This window comes from Thermobia domestica, chromosome 2 (genome assembly GCF_964235325.1).
Source record: "Thermobia domestica chromosome 2, izTheDome1.hap1.1, whole genome shotgun sequence".
In the NCBI taxonomy this organism is placed as follows: domain Eukaryota; kingdom Metazoa; phylum Arthropoda; class Insecta; order Zygentoma; family Lepismatidae; genus Thermobia; species Thermobia domestica.
Window position 1 is genome coordinate 33,162,945 of NC_137455.1, and position 27,550 is coordinate 33,190,494.

The 27,550-nt window shown below is 35.9% G+C and overlaps 1 protein-coding gene across 11 annotated transcripts in view; it reads right to left on the minus strand.

Annotated features, from left to right (window-relative positions):
- The window catches only part of LOC145671339 (uncharacterized), a 530,261-nt gene that overhangs the window by 95,721 nt on the left and 406,990 nt on the right, over positions 1-27,550 (minus strand). For 9 of the 11 annotated variants that reach the window (XM_081740371.1, XM_081740409.1, XM_081740361.1 and 6 more), the window contains 2 exons: positions 14,380-14,460; positions 8,068-8,175 (listed from right to left, as the gene is read on the minus strand). In XM_081740371.1, the coding sequence (XP_081596497.1) occupies positions 8,068-8,175; positions 14,380-14,460 (189 nt within the window). Of the gene's footprint in view, positions 1-5,606; positions 5,706-8,067; positions 8,176-14,379; positions 14,461-27,550 lie in introns of all 11 variants that reach the window. The other 2 variants (XM_081740381.1, XM_081740399.1) reach the window with 1 other exon arrangement.

Here is a 27,550-nt window from a genome sequence, read left to right on the forward strand (position 1 = left end):
ATTGGCCACCCTAGGCTTTCAAGTGTTGCCTCATCTCCCTTATTCGCCTGACCTAGCTAAATCCGATTATCATATGTTCCCGAATCTCAAAAGAACATCTCAAAGGTCGCCGTTTTCAGAGTGTTCAAGCGGCAACTGATGCTACAAATGAGTGGTTACAGCAGGAGACAAAAGACTTCTATTTACAAGGACTTAAAAAGTTGCAGGACAGAGGTCACAAATGCATTGACCTACTAGGGGGATATGTGGAATAGTGTGGGAGTTTCAGCTTTCTAGCTCAATTTTTTTCTTGGTAAGCCACAAATTTTTATCAGCACCTCCTCGTATTCGTACTCGACAAGAATAAATAAGAATGAAATTGGCCTAATCTTTAAAGAAATTAAATAAATTTGGGATTTTAAATATTAACGAGAAATAAGGCTTTTATTGAAACGTTTTTGATGTTCATAGCCAGAAACTTTGCACATACTATTACAATTGTAGTCTACTTTTAAATATATTTATACTTATTGCATATTTTTTAAATCAATTACTAAACAATGTTGAAGGGGGCACTGTGGCTCAACGGTAGAGCTCTTGCCTCTTGTGTGTGTGTTTCCTTGTTCGATCCCCGGCTAAGTAAGTTTGTGGAGGGGACAACATTGTGTTCGTAGGTTTTCTCGAGGCACTCCCTTTCTTTCCACTTTCTCATTCCACCAATTGTTTCATCATCATCATCATCATTATCACCCACTTGTTTTTAATCATCCGTCTTTCTGCGAATAAAAGGCATCATCGTGGGCTGTTAAACTGAAAGCTTTCATTTTATTTCACTTCATTTTAAGCGGTGTTGAAAGTTTGTACCATCTATCTCGTTATTCTTCAATTTTCTTTCTAATGGACTAAGCTTTTAATGGTTTCACTGAACTAAACGACGTGACAAACATCTTGGCATTTGAAGGCGGCGCTCCATATTCCCTTTAAATGCTGATAGCAAATGAGAGGCCAGCGATGTTGCCACGTTTATTTTGTACATATCCACGTCTATCTCCTGCCAGCTGATCGCGCTGTAGTTTTGTCTGCTTAGCCATAGCCACACCCTTTACCACTTGGCAACGCCGCGCCAGAGCTTGCGTTTTATTCATTTAGCTGAAATGCCAAGATGTTTGTCACAGGCTTTAATTTCGTTTTCTTCAAACCTTTTAAATGTTCTTTACTTCATGCAAATTAAGTTTTCTTTTTCTTGCTTTCATTTTTTTGAGTTTAACATTCCACAATTACACACCGAGGCTAAGGGAGACGATGATGATTAGATGGTAGATAATGGTGGAATGACGGAAATGGGAGGGAAAGAGAGAAACCTGAGATAACGTATGAACATTGTGTGTGTCCACCACGAACCTCACTTTTTTGGGAGCTGGGGTCGAAGCATACGCGCCAGAAGTGATCACTCGACCATTGATCAACCGCGGAGAAAGTGTTAGTGGATCTTATAGTATTTCATGGATAAAATCTAATAAGTTGGTATTCAAACAAGCAAAATTGTGTAGCATTGCTTTCAACTGTATCACACTACATAGGAGCTGCATCAGCACCAAAAGAATTGGTAAATCTAAAAGGTGTCAGAGAACATTTAAGTCTCTTCATCCCGGCGAAATTAAAATACCGCTAATTTTACAGTAATTATGTGATATCTTCAAATAGATAAAAGATAATTGAAATATGGAACAAGAGCGCCCTAGACAATATTATTTTGCGTGAAGTACCGTTATCACAAGTCACCTAGCAGCTTTCCGTTTTCAGCTATTAAAAAAACGCGAAAATAAATGCCGATTTTCAAAATGGCTCGAAATCGAAAGGAGATAAGTGAGTCGTGGTAACGGTTTCTCATGTAAAATAATATTGTCTAGGGCGCTCTTGTTCCACATGTCGATTATCTTTTATCTATTTGAAGATATGACATAATTACTGTAAAATCAGCGGTATTTTAATTTCGCCGGGATGAAGACTCTTAAGACAATGTGAAAAAATGATCATTGTTAGATGATCAAGGAGCAATTGTATGGCAAAATGTTTCGAAACTTCGAAAAGAATAGCACACATTAATGTCAGAGTGCATTTCATAGAAGATCTAACTAACATGAATGTGTTAGATATTGAATATGTAGAGACAAATAACAATTTTGCAGAAGTCATGACAAAAAGTTTGTTAAATTAAAAGTTTGAGTATGTTGTGAACCAATGCTAGCGTACGTAGTATGTAATAAAACAGTATGTGATGTCAAGTACAGTATTTAGCATTTTAATATTAGTCGGCGTCAAAATATATTAAATCGAGAAGTGTAATGAAATATGTTAGTTAATGAAGAAATACTCTTTATTTTTCATATATAGCTGGCAATTTTGTAAGTATTGTGTAGTCTGTGCTAAGGAACGTGGTGTGAAGTTTTTGTAATGTTGTGTTTTGCACAATATAGGTATTAATTAATGTACGAAACGTTGTGTTTGCATACTCAATAATAACTGCTCCTACACTATAGATAGCAAGCACTAATTTTATCACTAAATCTCCATCGAACTGCTTTACATTTTCTTTTTATAAATCTCCAGATTTCCAGCCAATCCGTTAACGACCCATTTTCATCGCTAGACTCGATGGTAATACGCCATGATTTAGCAGTAAATCCACGTCGGCACGATTGCTTGCTGCTCGAACAGTATATTTGTGACGCCTAAATGCCAATACGTACCAATTAATGTGCCTTTTGATTTCATCTAAGGTGAGATTCTGATTTTTTCCAGCACAGCAGTAGGATAATAAAATAGTTTCCGAATTATAGTTTGATTATTGTTAATTCGGTTCATATTTAAAGGAAAAAAATTCAACCTCTACTTCTTGAATTTGACAGATTGTTCGGTATATTGTAAGACTATAAAAGAAATTGTGTTACCATCTATTGGGGATTACATTGTTTTTAGACTTACCTGAATTTACCAACGTAGAAAATATTTTTTCAGTAAACTAAAGTAATGTAAAACAAGTTATTAAACATAAATTAAAACCAAAATATATTTTAAAAGTAAGTAAATGATTTTAAAAAATAGCACATGCTTATTAAAGGAGTAGATTATATTGCCAATTTATCTACTGTCAATGTAGTATATTCTACAATACCAGTTAAGGATTTGTAATTAATATAATACTACTAAAATTATTATAATTAGTGTTCAACATAACGGAGGCTACACTAATCTATTAAGGTTCATTTTTGTACTTAAGAGGTTAAAGCAAGGGCGCCCATGTTGTGGTTTCCAGGGGGGCAAGTGTAAGCGACGTTTCAAATATAGTTTCAAATTTTGCTGTTACTAATGTAAAAATTCTATTGGGTTTTCGATATTCCCAAGTACAATTTCCTCTAGGGGCAAGCGCCCCACCTTGCCCCCCTGATGGACGCCCTTGGGTTAAAGCAACATAATGATAAACACAAATTAGATATAACTTTAAAAAATGTATCTAAGAAGGTAAAAGTACAGTTAATATACATATAAACTGTATTTGATAATATATGCATAAATTCTATTATAAGATATATTAGTATGGAAAAATTAAAATCAAATGATTGCATCTAATAGGCGTACTATAGATAGATTGGTGAGGCCTCCCTTACGTTAAACCAAGACTTCCACCAACTTGCTCCTAACAATTGATTTATAATATTTAAACCTCCTTAGATTAAATACAAGAACAATTAAGACAGTATTTATATTAATTAACTTACATGTATTATAATATACAGTATGAATTCAGAATTTGCTTGGGACAGGGGAACAAGATCTCCCGATTTAACTAAATTTTCAAGTTTTTCGTTGCTACATTGTTGTCTTATTGATTTAAATGTATGTAAGTCTTAAAGCATTTCAGACTTTTCATAGCCTTCCTCAAGCCTTAAAAGCCAAGACTTGCACAAGCTTGCATTTACACGGCTGCACAACTAATCAAGACTATAACAAACTTGCGAGTTCCTCAAGCATCCATTGCAAGCTTACCGGTACTTCAGGCTTACCAATAATACGTAATATAAGGCTAGTCTTAAAATTCCTTTAAGGGATTTAGGGTTTAGATTTCTGGGCCTTCGGCATCTATGGCCATGTTAGCCCGTTAGGTATGAGGGATGACGTCCCTCGGCGAGCTCACTATCCGGAGAAAGGGAAGGAAGGAAGTGGCCTGTGGACCTATAAGTTAGGTACCATCCCGGTATTTGCTTGTGTGAATGAGGAAAGCCCAAGAAAACCTCATTCAAGATGCCTGAAAAAGCGTTTTACACTTTTTCGACTGAATGGCCCCACCGGGAATCGAACCCGGGACCACTCGCACCGAAGACACTGGCTCTGTAGTAGAGAGCTCAACTCTCATAAGAGGGGTCCTTCGTTCGATTTGAGACCACTCATGAAATTGTGGTTGATAAGATCGTTTCCATGAAACTTTCATTTTTTTATTTCAAAATCAGTACAATAGAGCAGCAACAATTCATGTGTTAAGTGAAGAATTCTGTATAAATTAGTGCCTAATCGTAATGCCAAAATCCTGGCCAATAAATGGTACGTAACCGGCAGCGAGCATAATAACAAAAGATCACAAATACGGGTTTCAGTGACGAGGGAAGGAAAACCTGTAGAATTACGGACATCATCACACCACATTGTATGAAGACGTTTTCTAAGTAGTTTCTTGTCTCTTGACATCCAATTAAGGATTTCATTCGTCCGCTGTTTGTCATTTCTTCTTGTCCGGTTCGTTGCCACTCCATTGCCTTAAATTTAAGATGATAACCAATCACTTCCGTCATCTTTCTAAATCTATGTGATTTGTTCTGCTGATTTTGTGAGTGATTTCTAGCATAAATATCTCCATGGTTAGTTGTGAAGTCTAGTAAAAGGTGGATGCCTAACTTTGTTATTGTTCACGTCTCCGACTCATATGTTAAAATAGGAAGAATACATTCGTTGAAAATTTTACATTTTAACCCTTTCAAGACCACGGATAAAAAATATTATATGCTTGGAAAAGATTTATTGGCGTACAGGATGCCTAAGACGATTGTTAAGACTTAGAGGCTGTTCCCACGTAGAAAATATTATTTATTATATATTTTTTTAATGTTTTGGAACGTGATTACTCTTACTGGTCTAGATAAAAGTTGATTGTATTTCTATATAATAGATGGCAGCAGTAATCAGGGGCTGCAACATGTTATCAGGAGAAACACGAAAGGTTGAGAGGTAACATTCAAGAAAATAGTTTTATGGTGTAACCACTGAGATTCAAAAGGTTAAACATAGTATCAATTTACTTTTCTTTTGAATGTTTCTCAACCTAGCTACAATCCGTCTGAAGAAGTAATAAGTATGTTCACACTCGACTTACGTGCCTAGATATATCTATGTTGAATATTATTCACAAATATTTTATGAAATACCACTTCTTTTGTAAGCCTCAATTTGACAATTAATATATATCTATTTCTCTTTTGTAATAACAGAAATAACTTAGCAAAGCCAGTGGAAGTCTTTGTTACTTTTACCGGTTAAACAGGTGCGAGTTCATCCACAAGTTAGGTGCAACCTACAGGGCGGCCTGTGGGACCTCGATCTCCCCTCTGACCCGGTAACCCGGGGAGTCCTGGTTCTCCGATTGGTCCAATGGGTCCCGGAGGTCCAGGTCTTCCCTGATAAGGAGACAAGGTTAGTCTATAAGTTAGAGCCCATGCTCAACTGATATATGTTATGAGGGTGACATTTTGTTAAAATATACATATTAATAAGCCCACTGCTATTGTTCAAGTGCTTAATAAAATATGTTTCATCATTTGATTAGTGATAATTTGATTAGTTCTTTTCTGTTTTATGTATTACGATTTTGGTGAATTTAATGAAAATTCAGGAACATCATGTCTAAAGTGCCGTGCGATTTCTAATAACCGGCTCTAATAGAGAATACCTTGTAGAAAATGAAAGAAGAAATTTTAATTAATTTTTAATACAAGATTTATCTTTATTTTCAGTGATATCAATACCTCAAATAAAATTTTCCATCAAATTTTAAATTAAATACAAAATATTCAGAGTGCCGAAATTACAGTAACTTCTATTCGTTACACAAACTTTTATTTTGTCTCCTTTTTTTTTTATTTCGTCATATATTTATGTTGAAAATGACCAAAACTACCTACTATTTTCTGTACACACATATTTATTCATCATGTCTTTAGTAGGTTACTTTAGGATAGATAACAAGTTATGTTAGATTAGGATAGACAATATAGGGTAGTTAGTTTAGAGTAAATAGTAGGTTAGGAAAGGTAGAGTAGATTAGTTTAGGATAGATTGAAGTTTAAGTTGGTTAGGAGAGATTTTTTGTTAGTTTTGTTCAGATCAGATAGTTGATTAGATTAGGATAGGTAGTGGGCTTGTTAGGTTAGAAAAGATAGATTAGGTTAAATTAGAATGGATTGACGCGCAAGTTAGATTAGGAAGATAGATTAGGTTAAATTTGGGTAGATTGAAGCTTAGATTCGGTTAGGATAGTTTTAAGTTTAGTTTAGGACAAATAGTAGGTTAGGTTAGGACAGATAGTAAGTTGGTTTAGTTTAAGATAGATAGTATATTAGTTAGGAAAATAGATTCGGTTAGTTTAGGATAGGTTGAAGTTAGGTTAGGTTAGGATAGATACTTATTTAGTTTAGTTTAAGGTAAATAGTATGAAATATTGATTAGGTTAGTTTAAGATAGATTGAACTTTAAGTTAGGTTAGGTTAGGTGATAGTTGATTAGTTTAATTTAGAATATATAGTAGGTTAGATTAGGGTATACTGAAGCTTAGATTAGGTTAAGGTAGATGGTTATTTAGTTTAGTTTAGGATACATAGTAGGTTAGGATAGATTATGGTAGATAGTAGGTTAGGCTACAAAAGAGAGATTAGGTTAGAATAGGGTAGATTTGTTGAATATTAAGTTAGGTTAAGATGGACAGTTGCTTAGTAGAGTTTAGGATGGATACGAGTAAGTTTGGTTAGGATAGTTCAGAACACATTGAAGCTTAGGTTAGATTTGCATAATTAACTGATTGGCTTAGATTTAGGTAGATACTTCACACATAATTTACTTTGTAGGAAATATTATTATTGTAATTATCAATGAATAACTAGTTAAACACGTAACTTGTTTCTCTTTTATTCGAACTTTTCTCCAAAATAAACATAGAGGGCCTTATGCAGAGTTATTCTGATGCGTGATTAGTGCCATACTAAAGACCTCGACTAACATATGGTTGCAGCAGTAATGAGGCCTTTAGTATGACGCTAATCATACGTCAAAACGACTCTGCATAAGGCAGCATGTGATTAACAAGAAACTTGTAAGACTCCAAATTAAATTAGAAGTATAATTTACTGAACTATAACGATTGTAATTTGAGTGAATAGAAACAAAGAAGTTACGCGCTAGTACATCGTACGCCTCTTCCATTAGACAAACGATTAAAATGTTCAATATTTCAGAATTAAGCCACGACTAAAATTCACAGGTAGAATCATGATTAAAATTCACAAGCCTGGAATCCACCGAAACTTTCGAAATAGAACAAATACATAACTACCACATGTGCACCATCTGACAAACAAATGAAAAATTGTCTCTATTGGTAAACTTAATTTAAATTAATTAAATTTGGATAAATTACACAAAAAATACTTAAATTTTTTTCATTAAAATTCATCCTGTACGCAATTGGGTCGCCATCTGAAAAAGCAGCTATGTTCCTGAATTGGAAAATATTGGCGGACCATGACTTCGAGCCTCGAACAAAGCAAGCTTTCTACATATTTTTATAAGACCTTGAACAATAGCTTTGGTTTATCCTGTAACATCCACAAATTCTACCTGTAATAAATTGAGATAAAGTTAGTATTTAGTGGTGATATTAAAGTTATAACTAAAAAAAAATCTGGAACTTTGGTGAATGTGAATATTTTTAATGTTGAGATTAGTATGTGTGTGACCGGGATAATCCCATGCATGGAACACACGTACTGGTTCTCCATCAAGACCCCTATCTCCTCTCTCGCCTTTTGGACCTGGAATTCCTGGAAATCCCTGAAGACCGCGGTCCCCTTGAGGCCCTGGGGGACCTGGCAAGCCCTTCAGAGAAAGCACAAACAAACATAATTGAAACAGATAAACATAGCAAAAGACAATAAAACATGAAAAAGTAATGAAAAGTAAAAAACGCTATCAATAAGAGTTACTTCTAGGCCTAATTCAAAATGGTTTCTTATAGGGAAGTTCGACTTGAATTCACAAAATATGCTTGAAACATACCTTCTATAGTAAAAAAAAAAAAAAAAAGAAAGAAAGAAAAAGAAAAAGAAAAAAAAGAAAAAGAAAAAGCATTCACTAATTAAATCATATTTTTTTATTTTATAATTTTAAACGGTGAAGCTTATTTCTATTTGATTTGCAAATGAATAGATATTTTACTGATCTGATTTGCTTCCGTCTTTCAGGGGTATATATGATTTCCAGTACTATTGAATAGTGATCGAACCTGGAAAGCCCAGAAGTAGTCAGACCCGTGACCCGGGTAAACCTAATAATTTTTAAAGATCTGTGACACGGAGGGATCTTGTCAGACCTAGACAGTTCTATGACTCAGACCTACCTGTGACCTGCCAGACCCGGATAGACCCGTGATCTAGTCTGACCCGTTCATTGTTGAAGATATGTGATTCGGAGGAATCTTTTCTGACCTAGACAGGCCTATGACTGAGACCTACTCGTGATCACAGACCCGGATAGACCTGTGATCTAGTCTGAACCGGTAATTTTTAAAGACCTGTTACCCGGAAGGATCTTGTCTAATGTAGATAGTCCTATGATTCACAGTGTCCCAGACAGACCCATGACTGAATATGACCTAGAGACGCTGAAACATCGTCAATACACCTAGAGAGTAAGTATCAGCTTGTTAAAGTAATTCTAGCAAACACGATTCGCTCTTCTCTCTCATCTCACGAAATCTATATATATATATATATATATATATATATATATATATACTTTTTTTTATTTCTCTCCTGTTTTGTACAACAGTACGTCAAAACATTGCGTTGAAAAATAACTACAAGATCTGTCAAAGTATAAACGCATGGGAATTACGGAAAACAAAAGTTACATATTTTTGTTATGATGAATCGCCAAAGGTTTACGAAAGGGCCTATAAAACTTGTTGTGTAGAATGTACGAAATGTCGCTGAGTCTAAATGCTGATTTATTATTTTTTTAAAAAATAACGCTGCATTGTTTTTCAGTATGGAATGAGGAATAAATATGAAATTGCATTTGAAATATTTAAGAAACCCTGCCATATTTAAGTAATGTCACACCGGAACAAGTGAATATTTGAATATTCGTGTTCAAGTAGTGGACGTCAGTAATTCAGTATAAAATTCTGCGATAGCGCTTCAAAGCTTATATTTCAGCTACTTCCGGGTTCTATATCTGTTCGGATCACTGAATCTGTCTGGATAGCCGGGAAATATTTTTTTCAAATTTAGTGTCTGGGGAAACTATTGCTGTTCTTACCACAGTATTTGTCATGATTATAACATCTCCATTGTGAGGTAGATTAATTTACTACAGCGATCAGTGAGATTTTAATAGAGTACAGAGGATCGCGTTCTCTCTGGAGTACATCAGAATAATACTACATTCAGATTTGACAATTCGTACCAAAGGTACTGGCAACAGAACTGAACAGAAAGTGACTGTATACAGTTGCGTTTGCTGCAGACTATACGCAACTACATTAAAATTTGAGTATTTTTCAGTTTGATTCATTATATGTATCTTATAGAGTTCTAATTAATACATTAAACATTCACCAACTTACCAAGTCATGAGCCGCCTCTAATTTTATATCATACAACATATAAATTGTTCCATTTCTTCCTCTAAATATATTAAAGTACAGTTTTTAAAGACAAAAGAAATAATAACATTCTCATAAAATTATCAATTAATTTGTTTCTTACATTCTTATTACAAATGACAACTCAATTTATCTCTAAATTCAACGTGTACTTTAGTTTACTTTGAAGTAAAATAAAATGATAAACCATATCGTAAAAAAATCACATAATGCACTTAACTGCAACAAAAAGGCTTTTATAAATTTTATGTCTAGTTTATATATAACCTGACCAACGTTGTTTTGCGTAGGTCCACCTTGTCTTTAATGAAGATGTATGTGCAAGAGCTCTTTGTTCAAGCTTACATTTATTCGTGCAAATGCTATTTCGACTTCGACATCAATTTGAAACCAGTCAGACATCAATTGTCTAAAGAAGTTACTGCTACAGAGCTTAGGATGACGTCCACACCCGTTAAGAGTCCTTACTTTACAAGACTAGTTTTCAATATATGTATAGCTTATATATATATATATAAAATCTGCGTTGCATAAAAAAAGAACACTCAACTGTTAATGTAATCCGGATCACTGTCATTCCTCAACGACAGCCCATTACTTACAGGTAAAATAGGATTTAAAGTAACCTTTCATGAGATTCTCCAATACAGATAGATCTTCTGCTGTGGATTATTACTACATATATATGACTTACGTTTAATTTTTTTGGTGTAACACAACACAACATAAAAGTGATTTCGTTTCTGGCATTACGTGTTTAAATTAATTGATGGCGTGAATGGAAAGAATGAATCAAAACATCTGACCAATGAATTCTGTAGGCTACAACATATGACTGCACTGTATTCTCTGCAAAAGAACAATACTAAAGGGTTGATTTAAATTGCACTGTATGACATATCATTGTTTGATTTATTCTTATAAACTGACGGCAATATAAATCAGACTGTTTAGCATATAAGTAATAACTGTTCCCTATAAAGGGAACTATGAACTGCGATGATTATAAGGCTTTTTGCGTACTACATTTCTTAGCCATACTAGAACATTCGTAGATTTATAGTAGTGGTTTCCAACATTGTTTACCTGGCGCCCCCTTCATAAACCCTACATATTCAAACCGCTCCTTCTTCCCGCTCATTGGTCATATGTGTTTTGCTTTATTTATTTATTTATTATCTGACCTCTTCTGCGGTTTTAAATGCAACATTGAATTCTCAAATTGTCAATAATAATAATAATAATAATAATAATAATAATAATAATAATAATAATAACAATAATAATAATAATAATAATAATAATAATAATAATAATAATCATATTCTCACTTATTTATATTTTTTTCTAGCAAGGTTTCTTCATACTCTTGCAGTGTAATATTAATTTTAATCAACTTTATTCTTAGTGGATCCACAGTTCCTACTCAACAGTTACTTTATACGTATACAATATTTAATTTAATGCCTCTTGCTTGCAACATTCCTAATATATTTGTAATGTATCTTATTTCTGTCAGTAGTTTGGGCAACCCTTGCTTCTCTCCTCACGTCATACAGGTTGAGAACCAATGTTTTATACGAATCCAATATTCTTGGTACTGTTCTAATCCTTTGCGCAACGACAATATATATTTTTTTTTTATTCTTCTAAATTTGGTGTTTTAAAAAACCTTCTTAAAATAATAACCAAATAGTCTTTTCTCAAAACTCATTTCGTGATCTTTTTGGTGAGGAATCTTTCTCTTGATTTGATGCAGCTCTCCACTCTTTTCTATCCTGAGCAGGGGCGGTTCCAGGACGGACTTCTGGGGGGAGCAGTCGGTTGTAGTACTGCTACTTAGAGCTACTTTTAAGAGCTTCAAACTCTGGGATGGGTCTTATTTATATATAAAATAAGAAAGTTTCCTCTTCTTTGGAGAGGGGGGGGGGCAATTGCCCCCCTCCTGGATCCGCCCCTGATCATGAGCTACGTTTCTCATTTCTTAGTACTTTTTCTTCCCTACATCATGTTATTATTTAGTCCGTATGGCTCTGGAATTTTTCGATTAATTTGACGCAGCTTTTGATATATTCATATATAGCTATTTCTGTTAGAAAGCTGTAAAGGGGAAAGAATATAGAAACCTAATTATACTCTTAGAAGTAAGAAATAGAATTCTCGACAACAGATGGCGTTCAATTTTCTGAAACGTGACAGCATGTACTTGAGTCAGTTAACTGAAAATGGACAGTGGGCGTCGTTAGCGGGGTGGTCGGGGGACGTGTCCTCCAAGATTTTAGTCAAATATATTTAAAGGAACGATCATATTTTGTATATATAACTTTTGTTAGAAAGAGGATTTTGATGTTGATTCATCCGACCCCCCCCCCACCCCAGATTTAAAAATCTAACGACGCCAGTGAATGGACCATTGTTTGTAACCACTGTGATATCAACCAGGCCGTAATATAGTATGTGTTGGACTTCTTTTCGAATTAAGCGTCACTGATCTCCTTACATCATCGTCAGATGATAATTTTGTCGCACAAAGACCACAGCTTAACAAATACAGCACAATCATATAGTGATATATCCATGCTGTATGGAGAATGATTAAATGCTCCATCTGAAAATTTTAAAGGCTATTTTATACTACTGTAGATTGTCCTATAAAAATGGGCTTTATTTTCCTGAGTGGTAGCTCTAGAAAGCAGTGAGATTCTCTTGGACTTGACATTATATTGCAATTGTCAATCTTTGTATGACAGTCCTCGAGACTCGTTCTGTCTAGTGCATAGTACAGGCACTAATTAAGGCGTACGCAAACGGTGTGTGTGCAGATTTTAACCACCTCTTCAACAAGATACTATGAAAAAAGTACACATTTATCATATAAGATATACAGTATATACGAGAGTCTCGAAAGATATGAACTTCGGAGCTTTCAGCTCCTTTAGTGAAATAATGTGTACGTCACTAAATGCTAACACGTAGTGGCGTAAATATTTGTTTGTTTGGTCTCATTATTTAATCTAGTTGCACATGATTGGCGTTTTCAATTGAATGCCTCAAGTACATGAAAATACAGTTATTGATCAGAAAAACTATAGATTTACAGAAATTCTACGATAGTGTACTGCAAAATACGAAGTTTGTATAATACTCGTAATTGAAGTATGAGTACTCGTTATACTCCTAATATGAATACTCGTGATTGAAGTATATATAGGAATGCTTAGAAGATGAAAATCATTCTTGCAATGAATATCCGTAACAGTATTTCTCTCAAATAGGTTATGTATTCTAGTGCTTGCAGTTGCTCCTTAAAATTAGAGTAATCTATAAATAACCTGTGTAAGATTGAAATTTAAAATACATTACATACAGTAAAATTAGAAACATATTACATTCAAATCATTCGTACATTTAAAAAAAAAAAAGTCTACACAGTGAAATCTGTCTCTAACTTAACTTGTTAAGAGAGATTACTTATGTTTAATGGAAAACATTTACGATCCCATGGGCTTGCTTGTTTAATTCCACATAGTTAAAGTAAACACAACAACACACTGTCCTCATAGTAACATGGTTTTCATCAGACTTCCACTCTAGAGAAGAACTGGAAGTCTGATAAAGACACAGTTAGTGTGTTGAAACTGTTACGTTTTCCTGTTTTTATATACTTGTATCACATAGCTTTGCTCGGTGTATTTAGTTCGACAATATGGGTCTGCCAATGCTAACCAATCCTAACCTGATAGAATATCCATATAGTTAATCACATACAGGTATTAAATGGAATCGTCCAACGCAGTACTGGATGACTATCTCTGTTTGACCCTACTATTGCATTGTCATAATCACACGGAGTCATATCCGAGCTATATGAAGGGTGATTCAAAGCTCCCACATGATTGTTTTAAAATTCTGTTTTTCAAGCCTAATGTGCAGTCGGAAGGAAATTCTTTTTAAACCGTTATATTTTAATTTAACAATATCTTTGAAATAAATTCTAGAGTTTGAATAACGGTTTATTGAAATAATTTGTGTTCATTATCGAAAACAGTACCCAAAATTGATTAGTGCGTATTTCAAAGCAGTTGAAAAGCAGTTTTGCTTTCGACTATCCAATTGAAACGGTGTGTTTCCGTTAAAAACATATTTCACTGTATTATTTTTAAATCAATACTATTTTTTTTTCTAAGGGCGGATTTTCATGCAAGCGTCCGTTGATTGCGATTTCTACGTGTGGTCAACAGAAAGTTGTGTTACACTGAGAACCACACTTAAACAATTTTCTCAACTGGCTATTGAGCCACATCGCAAGTAAACAACGCAATGTACGCTTGCATAAAAATCCGCGTTAACAATACCAAAATAAAGACACTGTTTGATTTCAATTAATCTTAAGTAAATATTTGTTGCATACTTACGTCTGTGCCGTTGAATCCCGGGGGTCCTTGTGGACATATCGTTTCACATGGCGTTGGAGGAGGCGGACGCGGAGCAGGTCTCTAAAATGAAAAAGAAAAAAGTAACCATTTATCAAAATGTATTAAATACATTTTTAAAAAAAGTTATAGGAGAAATGAACACAGTGATGTTAGTACATAATCATCTTAACTCTATAGTAGAAATATTTATTTATTATATTTGATAAACAGTCTAATTCTAGCTGGAAAGCCTTTGGATAACAGGTCTTTGGGTATGTATGCCTCAAGAAAATGGAAAGCTATGGACGTAACTACAATTAGAAATAAATAAAATCCGATCAAAGGTGAAAAGGTTATTTAGAATGTACACTAAAGATGTAATTAATATCTCACAAGCTTCTCACGTTAAGGAGGTGAATCTCGGTATATACACTCTTCATTAAAAATATTAAGTGATTATGTGCTCCAGCGTTTCCGAAAATTCAGCTACTAGGGGTAGGGGGTGCTTTTCCAAAATATCTTAATTTCCATGTTGTTTTCATAAAATGACCAAAGTGGGGAAACATCTGATGCATTTAAAGTGAATTTCTGAACATTGTTAGTCCACTTTATATATATATATATATATATATATATATATATATATATATATATATATATATATATATATATATATCAGGGGCGGACTGGCAACCATAGGGCCCACCCTGCTAAACTGAAATGAGGGCCCACTGTGTAAAAATGTAAAAAAAATGTACTTGGCATTCCACTTACTTTAGTCGGGAGTCTGCTCGCGAATGTGCCGCAATCTCCCTCTGTACCTGTTTTTTTGTCGAGAAGAAAATGTTGAAACCCACATACACAAACTCGTCTAAATATTGCTGTATAATCTCGAGGAAGTACGCCCCGCTCTTAGCAGACAACTCCCCCCCTCCCCAAGCGTGTCAGGTGAGACAACAGACATGGCGTCAGTACTGGAAACTTGAAAAAGCTGTAACTTTGTGATCTCAATGCGATTGAAGGTAAATTTGCGATAGATTTCGAAACGCAAGATTTTCCTTGACATAAGTAAGTCATAATATCATATCTTCATGTCGCAGAAAGATTAGATATCGTCTATCATCTAGTGTAGTCCGCCCATTCCTCGGCTGGCCCCAACTTCTCTTTTCATATGAATACCTACTTTGCACATCACAAATAATTTTTACATTTTACTACACTTTTATTTTAAATTAACTTTAAATAACTAAAGGGATTTACACGATATACACACTGATTTGACTGACAGCATAAGTGTTCAGCATTTTAGAAGTTACACCAACGCTTACTGAGCCCAGTGCCGGCACCTAGTGCTCGCAAACGGGTCAGGTCAGGCTTCATCGCGTTAGGGCTTGAGTCGAACCTCCTTGGGTCATAGGTCGGGCCAGGACTGCTCTAGCCACGGGTCGGCTCGGGTCAACTTTCTTATGCGTCGTTTCGGCTAAAACCTATTCGGGTCATGAGTCGGGTCGGGTCGAAGTTCAACTCGACCCGATAAGGATTTAGCAGAAACGGCGCATAAGAAAGTTGACCCGAGCCGACCCGTGGCTAGAGCAGCCCTGACCCTAGCGTAGGTGACCTGACCCGACCCATATCTCAAGCAGGCTTGACTCGACCCCTAACCCATGAAAGCACTGACCCGTTTGAAAGCACTACGCGGCAGCAAACAGTTCAGTTAATTTCGTGTTCGCCTGTTAAAGTTGTGTAATTTCAAGTAAAAATAGCCATAAAAGATAAGCTACAATTGACTGAAATCATCCAAAGACGTGGTGTATACATTATAATTTATAAACACCTTAGAAAAACAAAAAAATACCTGCTAACTGTCCTGCAGTACTCGAATGAGTCACATCACGCTCATTTGTTTCTTGGGGCTTCACAGATTCAAATAGCCTACGTTGTTTTGGGTCAGATGCAGCTTTTTGTAAATCACATCTTCGTTTGTGTTCTCGCTTTTTAGCACAACTTTTATATTTTTTCTTTACAGTAACCTTACAATCACTCCTACCATCCATATTGACACAACTACATGTCTTCCACGACAAACGACACGTAACTGGTTTTCCAATAACTGAATTGCTGCTATCGGATTTGCTCTTCGATGTAATATACAAATAAAACACAAGCCGAGGGCAGCAACTTCATAGTAATTGTTTGAGGTTTGTATAAAACAATCGTTGATAGTGGCGACTAATTTCTTTTCGCTTTACCGCACTGAAAAGAAAGAAAAAAAAAAAAAAACCGAAGCCTGATCCAATTTCTTTCTTCGAAGCTTGGTCTGAGGACAATGCAGTTCAAAAGCGTTCCGGCTCCACCTCCACTTTCCACAATAACAATATCTACGAAACTATAGTTTCTTTAAAACATCACCACTCGCCGGCTTGTTAAAGGACCGGAGTAGGCAATGGTATCCAAATTCAATAACAACCTGAAGTCTACTGTGTTTCTTATATTTAAAAATGTACTAGTTAACGTGCTCGTTTTTAATAGTTGCTGTATCACAAACCCCGCAATGTTTTAGGGCCTGATTGTCTCATAGACGGAACCTTTTCAAGTCGATAAACGTGAAGAAGAATAAGGTCTGTTCATGAAAGTTTAACTTTACGTCTTTTTTATACAAAACACAAGTTTGCGAGAGTTACCCTGCCATATTGTTGATGCTGATAGGTTTAACTGACCACATCTTTTTAAAATCGGTGGAGGGGGTAGCAGGGTGGGCCAGTCCGCCCCTGATATATATATATATATATATATATATATATATATATATATATATATATATATATATATATATATATATATATATAGATAGATAGATAGATAGATAGATAGATAGATAGATATAACCAAGAAAGTTCTGGCGCTTTTTGTGGAGATCTGTGTTCAATTGGCCCTCACACCGTGAGTTGTATGCAAATGGAGATAAGGCTAAGGTCAGTTGTTGGTGTGGGTATATCCAAAATAATACCTGGCTGTGCCAGTTCAGTTACACCGTAAACTTGCGTAAGAATAGAGTACACATGGAACATCTACAGAACGTCATAAGGGCGTATATGCGGTACGAGTTCAAACTAGGGTCAAACGTCGCTGCAGCGGGGTGGAAGATATGCCAGGCCTTTGGTGAAGGTGTCGTGACTACGCGGACAGTGCGGTGGTTTAATAAGTTTAAGGATGGCGACGAAATACTCGAAGACGCATACGTGCCGGAAGACCAACACATGTACAAAATGAAGATCTTCAGGCAACAATTGAGGCGAACAGTGGCCAGACATGTAAGGAACTGGGACTACAATTCAGTGTGGAAGCACTACAAGTTGGGTCGATGGGTCCCACATGATTTGACTCCTGGCCAGAAGGCAACGCGAGCAGACACCTGTTTCTTTGTTGTCTTGTCTGAGGAAGGAGCCATTTCTGGTCAGGAAGTTGATATGTGATGAGAAGTTGTTCCTGTACGAAGTCCACCGCGCCGTCGTCATTGGTTATCATCCCATGGACTGGTTCCAAAACAGCCGGAACCAGCACTGCACCAAGAAGGTCCTCCTGTGTGTTTGGAGAGCTCGCAGCATCGTGCATCGGAAACTGTTACCAGCTGGTCAGAGCATCAATGCAACTGTACTGTTAGCAGTTGAGCGTGTTCAAGAAGAACTCAAAACTCTGGAGCCAGCACTTCTGAATCTCAAAGGGGTCACAGGACAACGCTAAGCCTCACGTGACTAAGATGACCAGGACACCATTTTACGCCTTGAATTTGAAACACTATTCCACCCACCATAATCCCCGGACATTGCACCATCCGATTATCACCTGTTCCATTCATTGGTCAATCGCCTTAGAGGACGCCAGTTCAGACCTCTAGTAGAGGTGCAAAATGCATTTGATACCTTCTTCGCTTCACGGCCCATCAAGTTCTACTGCGATGGATTCCACTGTCTTCCAGACCGTTGGCAGAAGGTCGTCGATGATGATGGGGACTATTTTTGGTCTTCCACGTATATGTTAGGTGACATATCGATGTTCGAAGTTGGTTGGTGAAAAAGCGACACAAATTTCTTGGTTATCTTTATATATATGTCTATCCTAAAAGAAGGGAAAGAGTTGAAATTTTTGACAAAAAATAACGGCTGCATTGTCTGAAATGTAATTTTGAACATAGTTAACACTTGGGTCGTGCTGATTTTTCTTCATTTCACTTCTATACTGTACGAGTGTACAATACTGCCGGTGCGTTAAGATACTGTAAAAAATATTGCTACAAAATACGTATAGTAGAGAGAGAGAGATAGACATGAGATCAATGGAGTTCTATTTTAACTAGCGATTTGGTGAGTGAACGTAACTACTCCTTCCAACAAAAATTTCTGGATGCGCGCCTACTCTCAGCATAGCAAATCACCTATTAGTTAGTGGAGAGCTCTCTCGTGGCTAATGGTTAGCGTACACGCCTTTGGCGCGGAAGACCCAAGTTAGATTCCCGTCTGCAGTTCATGTGATTTAGATCCCATGTTAAGCTGTAAGTCTATGTCTCGTATAGCCTGGGTGCTGAAAGGTACGCTAAACTGAAAATCTAATCAACCTGCCAGTGGAGGTAGATTGGGCCGTCTTAAATAATCGTTGAAGGAAATTAATGATTTCAGCAAAGTACACGTATTATCAATATGCTAAGTATGTGCTTTCCACATAATGAAAAGAGCATGTCCAGCAAGTAAATGCCTTTAAGAAAAATATAACTGAACCTACTTTACTGCTGTAGAAAAACTTCAACAGGGAGCTGCAAGTAATACTTAAGGCCTCAGTGTTGAACGAAACACACAAAACCCAATAATTAATAGCGTAAGGCGTTCATAATGAAGTCATTTAGAGACATACATTAGCACGGAACAATGTCAAACAATGATAAAGCGCTCCAGCTAGTAAGGTTGATGGTTTCTGTTACGACTAACACGAAATGGATACCACAAATTAAGAGAGAAAATGAAATGAGTGTGTGTTTGTTAAAAACACATACGTATTCACACGGTAAGCTAAAATCAGTAACACATCACCAGCTTCGCCTACGACATTCTTTTGTATTATATCACTGAAATGTGACTTGTGGGAATTATAATCATACACGCCCCAAAATGATGTAATCCATTCGTTGCACTAAAAACTATATACTGTACTTTCTCCATTAAGAAATTTTATTACCCCTTGAGACGTTAAAAACCATTAAGTTTATAATATTTCATTTAATGGAACCAGACTCTCTAGTATGCTGATTCTACATGTCTTCTTTTGAAATTGTGTCTGAGAGACGTTTATCGTATAAGCGTATACAAAATTGGTTTTCGCAGTCTAAAAGATGGGTTTCCTGTAAAACGTTTTTATCTCTTATTATTTGTGTAGCCTATATAATATAGGATATTTATTTTCTTGGTAAAATAACAGTAAGAGAAACTCATTTATAAAGGTAAAAAAATACCTGAATATTCCGTTTTTAAATATATCTTCTGATCTCAAACCCCTTAAAATCAATTTTTAAAAGGAAATTGCAAGGTATTGCATAAGAAGGTGCTGCAAGTATTTTACTTACCTTAAGTTCATAGTTTGCAAGTAATTTTGGGGCTTTCCTGAAAAATTCACGCAAGGGATTTTCTTATTTTATTTTAAGCGTTCCTAGTGGGGCCCAAGCGGAGTTTCCTTTATGAAAAGTAAAAATGAAATGAAATGAAATCTTTAAGTTTTACGTCCCACGGTTATGCCGGTTAGGCTAAAGGAGACGGTGATGATGAAGAATGAAAGAAATGGTAGAATGGAGAAAGTGGGAGGAAACGGGAGAACCCCGAGGAAACCCACGCACACGGTGTTTGTCCACCACAGAGTTCACTTGGCGGGGGCTGGGATCGAACCCGGGACCCCAAGCACCAGAGGTGAACGCTCTACCTACTGAGCCACCGCAGCCCCCTTTATGAAAAGTATATCAGAGAATAACATATACGCTTTTACCTAGAATGTTTTGAATTATTGAAAGTGTAATACTGTGAAAGTGAATTACTGTAAGTGAATTGAAAGGGAATTACTGTAAGTGTAATAGGTATTTTAACCACATATATTGTGTGAAATTAAGAAAAGAAACTTTTGGAAGGTAATATACACATGATTCACGGACACAAAATTCAGGTAATACGAAGAAATAAGGGAGGAAAATCCCAAAATTGCCCCTAACGGGGTCTCAGATGCTAGTACTTACAAAATATACCTCAAAAACTATTACTTATCTTAGACTACATTTCTGTTAGGTTTCATTGGCGTAGAATTAGTAAATACAAAAAATAGATCGGCTTTCCGAAATACATACAAAATTAATAAAAAAAAACAAACTTAGAAAGCTCCTGTTCGTACCCTAATTGGTTCATGGTTCGTACGTTCATGTCTTCAGAATGAACCAGACTTTCCAATGGTTCGTATTTCCGTGTTTTCAGAATGAACCAGACTTTTCAATGGTTCGTATGTCCGTGTCTTCAGTGAACCAGACTTTCCAATGGTTCGTATGTCCGTGTCTTCGGAATGAACCAGACTTTTCAATGGTTCGTATGTCCGTGTCTTCAATGAACCAGACTTTCCAATGGTTCGTATGTCCGAGTCTTCGGAATGAACCAGACTTTTCAATGGTTCGTATGTCCGTGTCTTCAGTGAACCAGACTTTCCAATGGTTCGTACGTCCGTGTCTTGAAAATGAACCAAAATTTTCAGTGATACCACAGGTGTGTGTTACGATTCATAAATTCGGAAGATCTCCCAAATTTTCTAAATATATATTCTTTCAGCTTTGAGCGTCTCTTAGGTTGCGTGAGGCACAAATGCAAACATGAAAGGTATCATGCAATATTCTACATGTCTCAGAAAATAATTTAGCCAAGTATGGGACTTTACGTGTTCAGATACATTTGCCCATTCAAGTCTCCCTTTAGCTATTATGAATGCTAGAGCTGTTGCTAGTCGTAGAGAAGTAGAAAAGCAAAGGAAATATAACAATCTCCTTGGCAAATTTATTTTTGCTCCAATTGCCATCGAGACTAGTGGTGCTTGATGATCTGCAAGCCTTGATTTTATTAGAGAAGTAGGCAGACGCATTTCTATCGTTACTGGAGATATTCGTTCAACATCTTTCCTAATTCAACGCATATCTATTGCTATCCAACGTGGCAACGTGTCATCGGTTCTTGGCACCTTACGACATGGAAAAGAACTAGATGAGGTATTTCTTCTCTAACACAAAGGACAACACTGAACATTTATACAACTGGACGACATACTATATGCAAATAAGGTGTAATATCATTGGATGGCGTAGAAAAGCAGACAGTAACACTAGATGTGATGCCGTTGATAGATGGTTTTCTACCCCTTCCTTTGGTTCGACTATCGAAATATATTTCCTATTGACTTTATTATTTTTTCGCAATTATTTCATAAATTTATTTAATGCAATTGTTACAGTTTTATTCAAATGATTATATTTTTCTGTTATTCTGTTAGCAATTATTGTTCCATTCCTCATTTATGCCTGTTGTAATTTTATTTGAATGTCGAATAAATTTAGCAAGTTTAATGGAAATGCGGTTAGTACATATTTTCTGCAGCAAATATAACTTTAGAGACAAAGAGGGAGAGCAATAGAGAAAGGAAAAGAGACAGAGAAAAAAAGAGAGAATCTTTTTAATTGTAAACAATAGCTCGTAAATTTGTGTAAGAAGGGTTGCATAATCTTCACTTTAAATACATGTAAGTAAATACCAGTTAGATGGCAACTTGTAGCCGTGAGACATATGGACAGTCATTGATTACAAAGGGGTTAAATGTTGCCCCTTTGCCCCAAGTTCAATTAATTTTCAAATTTCGTTGTGATAATAGTAAGTAGATACGTGTCCAAACGTCTTCTAAATAAGTTTGATACATTATATGGATATTTTTTAAAAGAGTGGAACGAACGAACTTAAATTAATTAACATCCTTACTTTATGAGAAAGAAGTCTAGCATTTATATTTCTATTTTGTCCATGAAACTTTCATTTTTTTACTTTTGAGCGATGAGAGAAAAATGAAAGTATAATAATCGTGGGGAAACAAATCGAATTCGAAGTTCCAACGGATTTACCCTTCTCATGCCGAAAAAATTACTTTTGAATGTCTATCTGCCTATTTCTTCTTGGTGTATGTATACTCGCCTAAACATCATAAAGTTCAACGTATCCACAGCAAACACATTCTGAATTTTTTTTTCAATTTTCATTTTACCCCTCAAAAGAACGATATTTTAATGAAGGGTAAAAATCAAAATTTCAGATCTTGTTTTGTCTAACGACTATTTTTTTTCATATATCAATATTTCATTAACAACCCTGTGCTGTGAAATAAATCATTTCTTTTTGAAAATTCAGAAGGTGATATATTACTGCTGTGAAATAAATCATTTCTTTTTGAAAATTCAGAAGGTGATATATTACTGCTGTGAAATAAATCATTTCTCTTTGAAAATCCAGAAGGGGATATATTACTGCTGTGAAATAAATCGTTTCTCTTTGAAAATCCAGAAGGGGATATATTACTGCTGTGAAATAAATCATTTCTCTTTGAAAATCCAGAAGGAGATATATTACTTTATGAGGTTTTGTTTTTCTCGGACGGTTTTCTCAAAATAATTATTCAGGCATTTTTGTTCAGACGAATATTTTATTAATAATCTTGTAATGTTGTGTTAATCTCTCATTAAAATATCTACAAAGGCTAGTTTACTCTATGGGAGATGGTTCTTTTATCTTTTTGATAATTTCACCATATGCGACTCATGAGATTTTTGTTGATATTTCGCAAATAAATTTTATATTAATAATCGTAATGTATAGCATTAATGATTTTTCATGAAATAAAGTAGAGAAGGATACTTTACTTTTAAGCCTGAGTTCCCTTCCGACAAAGTCTCAAAACGCCTTATAATTTTGTTCGTATTCACAAAGATTGTTTCAGCAATAATTGTAGCATAACATGATTAATTTAAGAAATTAAAACGAGAAAGTTTAATGCAGTGACACATGCCTTAATTTAATTATTTATTTATTTTTGATATTTTGGTTCTTGCTAGGGATGGCCAGAACCGGTTCCTGGTGGAACCGGTTTTCAGGTCTGAACGGATCCGGTTCTAGAAGATCCGGTTCCGGAACAGGTTTTTCGGATCCAGGTCTGTAACCGGTTCTTCGGATTGATGTCTGAAACCGGTTCCAGAACCGGTTCTGAAAACCGGATTTCCAAGAACCGGTTCCACGCGGGAACGGTTCCACTGGAACCGAAACTTTGTAACCATCCCTACCCTAAACTCGAGCTGCTGGCAGGCTGTGAACAGTGTGCTAGATGAAATGCTGGAAGAGACAGGCAGGCAGGCGCCCAGGCGGCGGCCGCTTGTCTCATTTGGCTAAATAAACTGGGTAACTGGCAAACTCATTGGTTAAACAGGCAAACTGGCCAACTCATTTGGCTAAACACCCACTGGTGGACCAAATTTTTTTCTGGGGCACAAGCGGGTCTGGGCGGGGAAGGCACAAGCGCATGGTCCTCTTTGCATTTTTTTGAAGGTGAACTTTGTGCCTCCTTTACGGGTCTTTGGGGGCTTTCGGATCCAGATCTGGAACCGGTTCCTAAGATCCGGTTCTGGAACCGGGTTTTCAGATCCAGATCTGGAACCGGTTCCTAAGATCCGGTTCTGGAACCAGGTTTTCGGATCCAGGTCCGGAATCGGTTCCAGAACCGGTTCTGAAAACCTGATCTACGAGAACCGGAACTTTGTGGCCATCCCTAGTTCTTGCGATAACAGGGCGATTAGAAGTCGCAAACTTTGACATTATTAGAAAGAAGTACGTCCTGTTATTGATCCCGGATGTTCATGTTTTTAAACCTGACAGTATGACTATTGTTAATTTTCCTAATATCAAAAGGTGCTATCTTGGGTGTACTATCTTTCTGAATAAGTGTAATTATGTGCTTAAGCAGTGCAATGGCTTTAGTTTTCTCAATACCAGTACGCATACCATGCACAATTACAACTAACCAAATCCAATTCTCTATTCCAATTCAGGGCTTACTCGCATCCCTTCAACCCCACATCTTTAATTCCATATACTGCATCATACCCAATTATCCATAGAACAATTAATAAATGCATCTACAAATTATCTCGTTTCCACATACACACACTATATTAGACACGGAATATCTACATACATCTTTCCCGGTCGAGCATGTTCCAACAGCAGCGTTGCCAGACTCACAGCTCGGAATTATTCTAAAACCTGATCGAAATTATGCTAGATTTGGTCAAATTATGCTAGATCCTGATACTTACTAATTTAGGCGTTCTTTAAAAAAAATCTGTCTGACATTAAAGATAACAACTCAGGATGTAGAAAAGCCTTTCTTTCGCTGCCAATTTTCAGGGAAATTGTCTTTATCCATATTCAAAAAATTGTCAAAAAAGTTCAAAAAGGGGAATTTACCCCCAGGTTGGCATCATTGACTCAAGGGTAGAACATAACCTTAGGGTTGCCCACACACGTTTTAGGGCATAAGTGAATATTTGGGGAGGAGCACAATGTTTCATTGAAAATGGTAATTACAAACAAACTGGAGATGCTAAATTTGGAGGTGAGAAAGTTACATTTTTAGAGGGCAAAATACTATATTTAGAGAAGAGTAGTAAATTTGGCTGGGGAAGAAGGGACAATTTAAGGAAGAATCCTATGGCGGATCTAGAAGGTAAAAACTGGGGGACCAGCCAAGACTCAGACAATGATAAGTATACCATGAGTTTACTGTAAACTTTCAAAAATATATAAATAATAGCTTAAATTATTTAGTCACTCAAAAAACTTGGAAGACCTAGCACCTCCCCAGCATCGGGCTAGATCCGCCACTGGAAGAATGGTACACTCATGTCCAAAATTATTGTCGCATGTCTATAAATATGTTGTTGTAGGAATATAATTTGATAACGAATTCGCCCGGTATTTCTTATAATGTTAGTATGTGTATAATCGACAAAGACATGTATGTGGCAAATTTCATGTCAAAAGAGTAGTAAATAAGAACAGTAAAACGAAAATAAAACTTTCTTGTCCATTTAGCAACATTTTGTTTTACTCATTCTAATTTTCGTATTTATAATTCTTTTCCTATGAAATTTACCACAAATACACATTTCCTGATTATACATATAGTATCAATACTAAAACTACCCTGCAAAATCGTTATCAAATTATATTCTTACAAGACGACAATTATAGATATACGACAATCATTTTGGACATGAGTGTACATTGAAAGAAGAATTCTAAATTTTAGGGTTGCACCCAAACTGTTGGAGCAATGGGCATCCTAGAATAAACGTATCCACTTACTTATCCTAAAGGGTAATTGAGAGGACCCGCCTCCTGGACGATAAGTGTAGGCTTCAGAAAATAAATACACATTTTACCTCATACACAACCATTGTCAATCCATTGCTGGATGAAAGTATCTTCAATTCTCTTTTCGTAACCATCGACCTTGGGCATTTTTTTCGCATGTTATTCTGCAGTGCTTCTTAATTTCACCACATCACCTTGTATGAAGACGTTTCCTGTTCCTTAGTATTCAATGAAGGAATTGCTTTTCTTTTATCGATAATAATTTCTTGCAATATATGCAACTCTTTTCACCTTTAGTGTCTCTATTTTACTGATAATATCTGTAACTTGTCTGGACCACATGATTTTTTTCCCCTTTTCTTTCCTTGTGATTCCTAGCATCCACTCTTAGTTTCCTATTCTCCAATTGGTGAATGTCTAACTTGTTACTGTCCAGCCATGAACATACTCTGCCCCAGATATTTTCAGGTATGCATATCTTCTAATTCCATATTTTCAATTTCAACCGCTGAGTTTCTTAAGAAGTTGTTGAACATCGTTTTCGCTTCTGCTATATCCATTTTCAACCCAACTTTCTTGTTCTTTAAAAGATTAAATTCTATTGTTAAATCCTACAAATCTGTGTTGTTTGCGAAGAAAACGATGCCGTCAGTGAAACTTCGGTCAAGTAAATGTTCCCTTTTTTACATTTATCTCTTTATCCTTCCAATTGAGAGATCCAAACACATACTCAAGTTCGTTTGTATATACCTAAGGAAGAATAGTACTATGTTAATGTATCCTCTTCTCTATTCTTACAGCAAAACCGTTAGATATTTGCACTGGTTTGTTTATAGAAATTATCTATAACTTTTAGGTAAGTTTTATTGATACTACAGTGTTTGTCCGTAAAGTTGCACAACCCAAAGTTTGATACTAAACTGTGTGTCCGTAAAGTTGCGCAACTCAAAGTTTGATACTAAAGTGTGTGTCCGTAAAGTTGCGCAACTCAAAGTTTGATACTAAAGTGTGTGTCCGTAAAGTTGTGCAACCCAAAGTTTGATATTACAGTGCGTGTCCGTAAAGTTACGCAACCCAAAGTTTGATACTACAGTGTGTGTCCGTAAAGTTGCGCAACCCAAAGTTTGATACTACAGTGTGTGTCAGTAAAGTTGCGCATACCTTTTGAACCAAGAAAGATAAAGACTTGAGATTTAAAACAAATGTAAGTATGTTCTATGTAGATATTTTCGAGATCATGACCAATGTTGGAATTTGTAACGTTTTTGTGTAGTATCGAAAGAAAGTATCGAAAGTGTAAAATAAAAAATGTACAAAATGAAGTAAAATCGATATTCAGTTCCAGAAAACTGATTTCCTGCGGGTGAATCAATGTGTGTATGTGTAGTATGCATCAACATTTATCCATTGGTGTTAAAATGTGACAAAGATGATGCAGTGTTGCCATGAAAAAAAGTTATTAATGCAGGTTGGTAAAATAGTATTTTTTTTTTTTTTTTACAGAAGCACGGCCCCTGTCAACACTGTTGTAAAATTACTGCAACAGGTGTTTTAGGTTAATTAATAATAATTGATAAGATGAGTTTGTATGCAAAAAATTGCGGTAAATCATTTATTCACCGACAGCTGGCAACCCTGGCAACACTTCCAACGAAACGTTAGAAATGTTAGGGGAACATTTCGGTGGCCACATCATC